This window comes from Thalia democratica, chromosome 5 (genome assembly GCF_965202585.1).
Source record: "Thalia democratica chromosome 5, ktThaDemo2.hap1.1, whole genome shotgun sequence".
NCBI lineage: Eukaryota > Metazoa > Chordata > Thaliacea > Salpida > Salpidae > Thalia > Thalia democratica.
Window position 1 is genome coordinate 11,203,097 of NC_139169.1, and position 10,372 is coordinate 11,213,468.

General features: G+C 25.0%; 1 protein-coding gene across 1 annotated transcript; it reads right to left on the reverse strand.

Annotated features, from left to right (window-relative positions):
* Nucleotides 1-7,070: 7,070 nt before the first annotated feature.
* On the reverse strand, nucleotides 7,071-9,462 carry LOC145836246 (kelch-like protein 26). The gene is made up of 3 exons (XM_082944066.1): nucleotides 9,267-9,462; nucleotides 8,119-8,476; nucleotides 7,071-7,941 (listed from the first exon to the last, which is right to left on the reverse strand). Exons 1-3 carry the CDS (start codon nucleotides 9,460-9,462, stop codon nucleotides 7,071-7,073), a joined length of 1,425 nt encoding a protein of 474 aa, XP_082800192.1.
* Nucleotides 9,463-10,372: the final 910 nt, after the last annotated feature.

The following is a 10,372-nucleotide window of genomic DNA, read 5'->3' on the forward strand; positions in this document are numbered from 1 at the left end:
GTTGCTTGTTCTAAGTCCTCGTGTTTGTTCCAGGAAATTTAATAACACTTTGCAATTTTATTGCAATCGACTATACTTATTAGTATAATTATTTGAAAAACAATACTTTGTTTTAATTTAACGGTGCTAAACTAAATTTAATTATATTAGAAGTGATTGTAATCAAATATCTAAATAATTGCTATACCATTTAATTGTACATCAAATATTATTAAATTAGTCAACCAGAAATCAAGTTGATCTAGAAAAATATTTTTTTTAAGGTGCAGCTTTGTAAACTAACAAGCGATTTAGTGGCTTGAATGGCTATTTTTGTAGTTTCATGTTTTAAGCAAACTTTAAAACCAATTATGTTCAATTTTTTTAATGCTAACTTGAAACATTTTTTTTCTAAAGAACGTTCTTTCACTTAGCCTTTCACAATAAATTTCATCGAATTGGGGTTTTAGTTTTGCAGTAGGGCCCCTTTAAAAATTTAATGGTTTTAGCATTTTTTACCTTGGAACGTTTTTATCCAAAAATTTTATTTTTTTATATTTTTATTATTGATATACTTATTATATTAAGTTTTAAGACGTAATTTTTTTTTTCAAAAAAACATTTTTTTATAACATATGCTGAAATAAATTTTTCACAAAAGTTCCAAATATGCACGTTTTTGGTTTTTTTTACATGGTTTTATAGCAAACGTAAATTATTTTTTAAATTATTTCATTTATAAAAATTTCAGTGAGCGAGAGATTTTAAAAATGATTAAGCAATTTGCAGTAGTTCTGGTTTGAGTTGTTGTCATACAGTCAGAATTTCTTAGTACAATACAGGTTTGACTAAATTATTTTCTCTCCTACTAAAGGGATGATCCAGTACATACTCTTACACCTGTATTTGCTTAAAAATTACTGTAATCAAGTAATAGACTTTACATAGATAAATTTAAAAAATGTCATGGCGACTGGTTTAGCAGATAAGGATATCAACAAAGAGGTGCTAGGATGGGAAAGTCTTGATGAGAAATATGTTAGTAAGACAATCAGTTTTTAAGAAGCAAAAGAGATGGCTTGTGACGCTACATTTGGAGTTTAAAATATGACAAAACATACTATTAAACTATATTGGAAGTATAAAACAGGTCAAAATCAAAATTTAATACTAAATTTGGCTGCAGACTTTGCCACTTTAAAAAATCAAAAATGATAAATAATACATAACCTTTGTACTAAACAAGAAAAGTTAAAAACAAAATTAATGTATTCATTACCAAAAGTATTTTTTAGCAAAGTTAAAACTAATTAACTATTAAATTAAGCTAAAATCAAGCCGTTCACACGATTAGTTTTTTTCTTATGCAACCGAACTTTTTCGGAAATTTACAAACCTTTTTGAGCAATTAATAAATTGTTTTAAGTACTTTCAATCTTTTCAAAAAACATATATTTATAAACCAAAAACTTTTTTGTTAAAGATAAATATAGTATATTTAAAGCTGCAACAGACTAAAAGTAAAAGGCATTTTGAGTTTAATACAATTATTTTTTATTGATGTAAAATATATATTGAAAATTATATAGAAATTGCATAAAGAAAAAAGTATAGAGATATTAATTGTTGTACTTATTTGACTATTTGTTTGTAGTTTTATTTATATAATTTTTATTTCAAAGAATTAGGAGTTAGATGTACTTTAAATTTTATATATACAACTGTGTTGTTGGTTGAGTCATAAAGAGTTTTATTTAGTTTTTATTAGCAACAAAAACAGATACTGATATACTAATTTAAAAACTGTACTTTTAAAACAAACTTATACAAAGAAAGAAAATCATTAGTTTTCGCTTAAATTTTAAAATTTTATTAAAAATTATTATTTTTTCATTTTAAAGCTATCTATGCAAGATACCAGAAAATGCTATTCATAAGACAAAAATATAATTTATTATTTATAGAGACCTACATAAGTGTTTTGTATGTTTTAAAATTAAAATAGTTTTTATAAATGTAAACCCTTACTAGTTATTAAAGAATTTAAATTGTCAGAAACTGTAGTGACAAGTAATTTTTTTATAGTATTTCAGAGTTTTCATACTCTCAGGATAACTGAGCTTATGAGTGTTAAAGAGAGAATGATGCAATGGTAAAAATTAAAACATTTAAGTTTTCGACTAGGTCTAGGAAAAACTAAGATTTTTGTTATAACTACCTTAGCTTTGGATAAAAATGGTATGTTATAGATATAGACATGATATTATTATTATTATATTGTTTATTGTGCAATGTTGGACTCAGGCATCAAAACCTGAGCCACTTAAACAGGACACACAAAAAGAGAAAAAGAAAATAAACTTATATTCAAAACTTTAAGATAAATTATACATATATATATATACAAACATAATTTAAATGGAAACACAAAGTTAAACACAATATGATAAACAAATGAACTAAATTGAAAATTCAGTTCGAAAAATTCAAATTTATGTATTACTTAGTACACACAGTAAAGAAGTTTGTCTAAAGTCATGGCTTATAAAACAATATTCATAACTACAAAATATATAAGTAAACTAATAGTTTGTAGGGGGGAGGCGTAGGGAAACGAATATTTTTCCTTTTAATACAGTGGAAAATTAGTTAAATTTACTGGTATTTATCGTATTTAAGTCAAATCTTTTTAGCTTTAAACGAAATTGTTCTACCCTCTCACAAGATACTATATCTTGAGGTAGTCTGTTCCACATAGCTTTTGCTCTGTGAAAAAATGCGCCTTGCCACTGACTGTTTTGAAAATCATGTTTACATTTTATTTTCAAATTATTTCCTCTTAGTTGATATTTATTTTGGGAAAAATTAAAAAACTGGTTAAAAAAACTTTTATATTTGCCATTGATAATTTTGTAAAGAATTAATAAATCAAATTCCCATCTTCTATATTCCAGTGATTTCAATCCAAATTTAATCATTCTATCATTATATGACGTGCAAGATATGTTGCAACGATTACAAATATGACGGGTAAAACTCCTTTGCACAGATTCAATTTTGTTAATATCCTTTTTTAAATGGGGTGACCAAATTTGGGTACTAAACTCAAGTTTAGGGCGAACGTATGTTTTAAATAGTTTTGTCAGAATTGAAGCAGAATTAGTTTTAAAACTTTTCAATATTTGATAACATGTAGTTTTTGCAATCTTATATAAATAGTTGATATGTTCATTCCATTTTAAATCTTTGGAAATATAAATTCCTAAATCTTTAAAAACTTTAATTTCTGGTAACTTGATGTTATTGATTAAGAGGTCAGTTGGAGAAGATTCTTTTTTGTTAATGGTTAGAATTTTACATTTGCTAGGATTTAAGTTTAGTTTTCTTGTTTTTAACCATATGTAAATATTATCTAAAGATAGTTGTAATGAAGTATTTGACTGACTAAAGATTTTGGCATCATCTGCAAATAAGCTTAACTCACTTTTAATATCAATGTTTGAACAAATATCATTAATATAAATTAAAAAGAGAAAGGGACCAACTACACCACCTTGTGGTACTCCACTGTAGATTGTTAAAGAGTCAGAAAGCGTATTATTGATGAGTACTCTTTGTGATCTATTATTTAAAAAGTTATCAAACCAATCAATTAAGCTTTCATGTAGCCCATACTGATTTAAAACTTTTAATAATCTTTTGTGTGATACTGAATCAAAGTCTTTTTAAATATCCGTATAAACTACTTTAGTAAATTCATTTATGAGATAAGGAACTAACCAAGAATGTAAGCATGTTAACAGTTGAATGGTTGATGAGCGGTTTGGAACAAAACCAAACTGTTTGTTAGTTAATAATTTGTTATCAAAGAGGTGATTGAGAATTTTTACAGATACAATATGTTCATAAATTCTTGAAAAGCCACTTGTTAGAGATATTGGTCTGTAATTTAATGCATCGTGTATATTACCTTTCTTGTGCACAGGAATAATAAAATATGTTTTCCATTGTTTAGGAACATCAGATAGTTCTAGAGAGCAATTAAATATTAATGAAAGTGGAAATATTATTGATTGGATAACATGCTTGATATAATAGGGTGGAATGTTTTCTGGCGTTCTTATGATTTTATCTTTTAAGTATATAAGTATATGTTTTTCATTAATTATTTTTACCACCTGTAAATCATTTTACAAGTTCTATGCTTTGTCAGACTATTTTTTTATTGTTATCGTTAATGATATTTATCTATGTTACATTAAAAAAAGTTCGCACTTAAATTTCAATAACTTCAGTATTATTTTTAAGTTATTTGCGATTAAATATTTTTTTAATAAAAAAGACTTTTTTAACTTATTAATTCGTTGAAAAAATGTTTTTTTTTTCTTGTTTTTTAGAGATTCAGTTTTACTGTCATTAAGTCTCACATTTAAATTTGCCATAAAACAGTTTTTCACTATGTCTTGTCTTTTACATTTTTCATTTAATGTGTCTTTTTTGGCAATTTTTGATTTGTATTCTATTGAAGTTTTAAATAAATCAATAAGCTAACTTCTTCTTGCTTTAAATTTGTTAAAACTCAAATTTAATTTACTAGCATTAACACCTAAATTACATTAAATAAGCAAGCAATCTATTCTATTTATTACATTTCACATTCTTTTACTAAAAAAAAAATTGTGTAATATGAATATTTTGCAATGAGGTGCTGTTATCTTTGTTGTGTTGTATAATAAAAACATTGGTATTTTATTTCGTAAATAAAACAGATATTTTCGAAATGTAATGTATTTATTTTTATAGATATAAAGTTTACTATAAATAGTAAAAACTAATTTTGTTTAGTTAATTTATATTTTTTGAAGTATAAGTAACTCTTTCAAAGTTTAGATATTTATTCAAACTGTTTAATTTTGCAGTATAAAGTATTTTTTAGAACAGTGACTTTGATTATTTTTATTTTATTTAAATTATACTACTTATAAAAAGAATTTTATAAAGCTCATTACAATAGTATTAAGTTAAGGGATTTTTCGAGAGAAAAATATTTGCGCACCCCCTGACCAAAATACCACGCTACACCATTAGCAACTAATGAATGCACGAAAACATGTTTTTTCAATTATAACAAAATCTTTAAATATATTTATGTAGTCTTAAGTTATATTTATGTATTTGAAAAAAAAGTATATTAAATCAAAAACTAAAACAAATATTGAAACAAAGAATATATTTTTATAAGTTAGTAAAATTTAAAAATGTTTTAAAGCACGAAATAAGGGGTAGCTAACTTATTTGCACAAGCGTACAGAATTTCACGAGGGGACAAAATAGTATGAGTGCAAAAAATTGTACGAAGATACTTTTACACAAAGACTAATTTGCACGAGGGCACAAAAGTGCAAGAAAATAAAATTGCACGAAAATAAAATTGCACGAAGGATCACTTTTGCACCAGCAGACAATTTTGTAGGAAGACATTTTTGCATTTTCAAAGTTTTTTTCATTTTATAATATTTGTAATAATTTTGTCATTATTTTTCTAATTAGTTTTTTTTATCACTGTTACTCAAGCCATTATCTTTAAAATAATTTCAAAATATCTTTTTGTTTTTCTTTAATTTTTAACTTTTTTTTCTATTATCAATGTTACCCCTAACCCTTACCTGTTTCCCTAGCCCTTACCCTCGGTCGGTATTTTTAATATACTTATATATTTGTTTTAATAATTTTTATTTTTGCTATCACTGTTACCTCAAACCCTTACCCTCAGTCAATAACGTTTTTTTTACTAATTATTTTTTAGTTTTTTGTTCTCTTCTTATTTTATGTTTTTACTCTCGTGAAAAAATGTAACTCGTGCAAAATTAAATCTTAGTGAAAAATTGTCTTCGTGCAGTTTTGTTCCCTAAAGCAATTTTGTGCCCTCATGCAAATTTGACTTCTTGCATATTATGCAATTTAGAGCTGTTCCTAAATACAAGTCTTTATCCATGTAAGTTATTTTTTATTATCTTTTTAATCTGAAAATAGTATGTTGAACTATATTTCTAAAACAACTAATTCTATTAAAAAATTACCTTTCTTTTACTTTTATTTGTGATTTTAGAAAACTCTTAAATTATATACTTAGCATTTTCAAATTACAAAATATGAATAAAAATTGGTAGGAGTCACAAGCTTGAAAACACAAATTTATAAACAAATTTTTAAAATTGCTCTGTGTTAGCTAATCACCTTGTTGCTAATCAACAAACTTTTTAGAGTTGTAACAAGATTGAGATTGAAATTTAAAATAAATTAAGATTTTAATATTTTTGTAGTTTTGAGCTTTAATAGAGATTTACTGAAACAAAATTGTGCTATTACAAAGATACGTTTAACATAAATGTTTAATGGCTTAATAATTGTTTGTTTTTATTAATGTAACCTATTAACAAATATTTGTAATACTTGAATACAAAATATAGTTTCATAAAAATTAAAATTAGTATCATTAAAATCAGTACTTAAATATTTAAGTTAGACCTATTCATTTTATGATGAGACCGTTGTAAACGCAGTTTTTCAAGTCCATGTTTTATCACAACATTTATTGGTAGTGTGAATAATAAAAATATTAAAAATACAAAAATGTTATGAAAATTTGTATGTTTTAACTTAATTTTAACTATATTAAAGTTTTAATAAAATTATGTTGTTGATAAAGTTGAGCTGTTTTAATGTATAAATACAGCCGATGTAAGTTTGAACTAAATAGAAAATTGAAAATGACAAAATACACCTTCTGACTTTTTATTTGACCTACCGACTTAAAATACTAACTTTCACTACTCAGTATAACTATTTTTATTTTTTAGAACAATGTAATGAAACTTTTTGAGTTCATATTATTAATATTCGTCAAATTTGAAATCATTGAACGGAATTAAACTATATTTTCTTAAGATTGAAGTCCTACTTAGAAAATAAATAAATACACGACTGTTAACTTATAAATTTTTTATTAAATGTGTTTTCAATAATATTAAATCCTTTATTCAAATCTTATAACAAAATTTTAAGTACGCAGTGTACTCTGAGAATGTATTTTAGTACCAAGGTAACTTCGCACAGGAAAAGCACGAAAGATCTGTTGTTACATAACACGATTTTTCAGACCATACATCTTTATCAACATCATACCAAATTATTTTTGATGTTTCTTTTTGAAATATTAAAATTTCATCACCCAATACCACACTCTTATTTTTTCCGATACAAGGTTGACGCTTTAAAACAACAAATGTTTTACAGACGTTGTCAAACACTTCGCAGCTATCAGTTCCTCGACCAACAACAAATAGCTTATTTTTTACAACAACTGAACTGTGAAAACAGTTACTTTTCGTCGTATTAGGCATAGGTGACCATTTATCAGCAAACACGTCATATGATTCTACTGTTTTCAACGCTCCTTGATTCTGTCCACCTGTGACCACAATTTTTCCTTGAAAAACTGTACAAGCTGCATTACGTCTTGCTTCAATCATTCCAGAAACTTCTTTCCAGTGTTTGTTTATCGGATCGAACTGTAAGCATTTGTTAGTTATTATAGTCTCATATGAATGGTAGTCAGCCATAAAATCACCCCCAAAAATAAATATTTCATTCATAAATGAACAAGCACAAAAATCTGATGTTGCATCAACCATATTAGTTACTAAAGTCCATTCATTAATTAGAGGTGAATATTTTTCCACAGATGGAATTAAATTATCATCATTACCACCGAAAACATAAATTTCACCCTTTAGATAAACAGCTTCAAAAATCCATCTACCATTATTCATTGATCTAAGTTCTTTTACATTATTCATATCATTTCCATCAATTTGTTGTACTTTACTCGCAACTTCATCAAATCTTTTATAATAACCACCACAAATAAGCAAGTTGAATTTATTTTGGTTACAATACCGACTTGTGTTATAAATACTAGACTTATTTTCAGAGTAGTTTTTGTTGTTTAAAACTGTGTCCAATATGTTTACATGATTATTTTTTGTAGAACATAATGAAAATTTATCTAAAAAATATTGTAATGCATGTTCTGACAACAAAGGAAATCGGACTTTTAGTAACAATTTTTTCGCATACTTGCTACGCTCTTCACTATTGTGCTCCAACCAATTATATGCTGCATTCAACACTTCAACCTCTGAGTGAATATTTAATTTCGAACTTCCGAGTAATTTTGCAGCAAAACTAAAGTCCAAATTTAAAAAGTTTTCAGTTTCAACTACCATTGCAAAGCAACGTTCTATATAAATCAAAGAAGACTCGGCGACACTTGCTAGGTTGTATAGTTGAGCAAAACTATAAAATACTAAAACATTTTTAACAGCTAATTTATCTTGGATGATTTTGGTGAACTTTTTGTTTCTATCATCTTTATGCAAAAGCTTATTCATTTTCATAACTGAAATTATTTCGTGTTCTTCCATATTTGGTACATCTAGATAACATAAGAAATAGTTACAACGTTTTAAAAATTTAAAATGTATTGGAAATATCTTGATTGCTGTTTTTATAAATAAGGTTCGTATTAAACTTTACAGTTTCTAAATATAAGTTTCATATTATATTGTAATTGCAAATAAAAACAATAATTATCTTTTAGTCGTTCTGTGTGAACTGATAACGTTTTTTTTAAATAAATCATGTTTTACTTTATATCTTACTATGTCATTGTTCAAAATTTGTTTAGACTTCACAACAGGATTATTTAAGTTGAAAAATTTTTACTGAACTTTTGATTTCAATACCTTAAAAATGAAGGGAAACATTCATTTTTGATTTTATAAACGTTTCTGAACAGTTCGACTGTAGAATTATTACAGTCAGTATTTTTACACCAAAAAAAATTCTATAAAATGTGTTTATCTCAGAATTTAATTCTTTTTTATCTAACAAAAACACAGTTAAGTTTAAACTTAACACTTTTATACAAAAGTAAATACTACAATTAAAAATGATCACTCGTACCTTATATGCCCTTAATACCTTAAATTTTACTTATATTAATTTAAACTTTTATTTCAAAGTAGTTTAAAGTTTACAAAACTTATAAATATTTTTTTACAACATCAAATAATCAATATTAAAACATCTGCTTTTTCCTGTAAACTTATAACCTTTTTTAAGCATTAAAACGTTTAATCTATAAGAAAATTCAACTTATTAAAATTCATTAAAACTGAAAATAACAAAACGATCAATGTTAAATATCACTATATTTATCTAACCTGTATCATTAAAAGTGTTGTAAGATCGCACTCTTTCACTATCTAGCTGTTTTGTAAAAGACTTAATGCATATGTTTTTAAAACAATCGACTCCTGATTTTCTGCAAGTTGCACCAAAGCTTGTTAATTTTCCATGGTTATCTTCAATTTTTATTCTTTTATCATCAATATGGTTATTACTACTACTTCCTGACATGACTTGATGGTGTTTTGGATAACGTTTTATAAAAAGATCTAAAAATAATAGTTTAAATATTCAGTTTTTTCAACACTGATTTATTTATTTATTAAGTAAACCAAAAATGTTATTCAATAAAAATTTACTTCAATAAAACCTAACGTTTATTTCAATTTGTTTTTGCTTTAACACATTTATTATTTTAATGTAGTAATTATACTTTTTATTGAAAGTCTTTAAATAATTTCTGATTACATGGTCAGTAATTCAGTTTTTTGTTTAAAAAAAGTAAAGAAATACACAAAAAACTATAGCTATATTTAATTATTTAAAAATTATAATGATAATTTATTACATTTTTTTTATATATGTACTGGTGAAAATTATTCTATTTATTTGCACATAGAGTTCAAATAAGTACTGTATAGCTTTTTCTATACTTTAGATTCGTTGACCATATTCTTGTTCCTAGATGTTTTAATTGTGCAAAACCTACATAAAACTGTAGGTATGGTTATGGTCACATTAAACCGACATTATAACCCATAATAAATAAATGCTTTAAATAAAGGTAAAAATTTACATAACTTGTTTACACTTTTAAATTATAATTTAAAATTGTAAATAATTAAATAATTAAACATTATAATATAAAATCTTAGTTGAAATGTTATATTGTTTTGAATAACTTAAATTAAAAACACTTAGTGAGTTTTTAGTTTATGTAGATGGTTAATACTTTGTACTATTATAAACACTAGGGTTTCCTAAATTTTTTCATCAGACCTATTTCGAAGAAATTTAATCCGTCCCCACCAATAAAATTTCTAAAAACACAAATCTTAAATACAACTAAAACCCTTTTAATTTTTTCATTAATTCTAAAGTATTTAGGAAAAATCTCAATCTTCCTAGAGTATCTCATATA

Coding starts and splice junctions, on each gene's coding strand:
- LOC145836246 (XM_082944066.1), bottom strand. CDS start 9,462: ATGTCAGGAAGTAGTAGTAATAACCATATTGATGATAAAAGAATAAAA. Junction 8,477..9,266: donor CAACACTTTTAATGATACAG/GTTAGATAAATA, acceptor TATGTTATCTAG/ATGTACCAAATATGGAAGAA. Junction 7,942..8,118: donor AATAGTGAAGAGCGTAGCAA/GTATGCGAAAAA, acceptor TTATAACACAAG/TCGGTATTGTAACCAAAATA.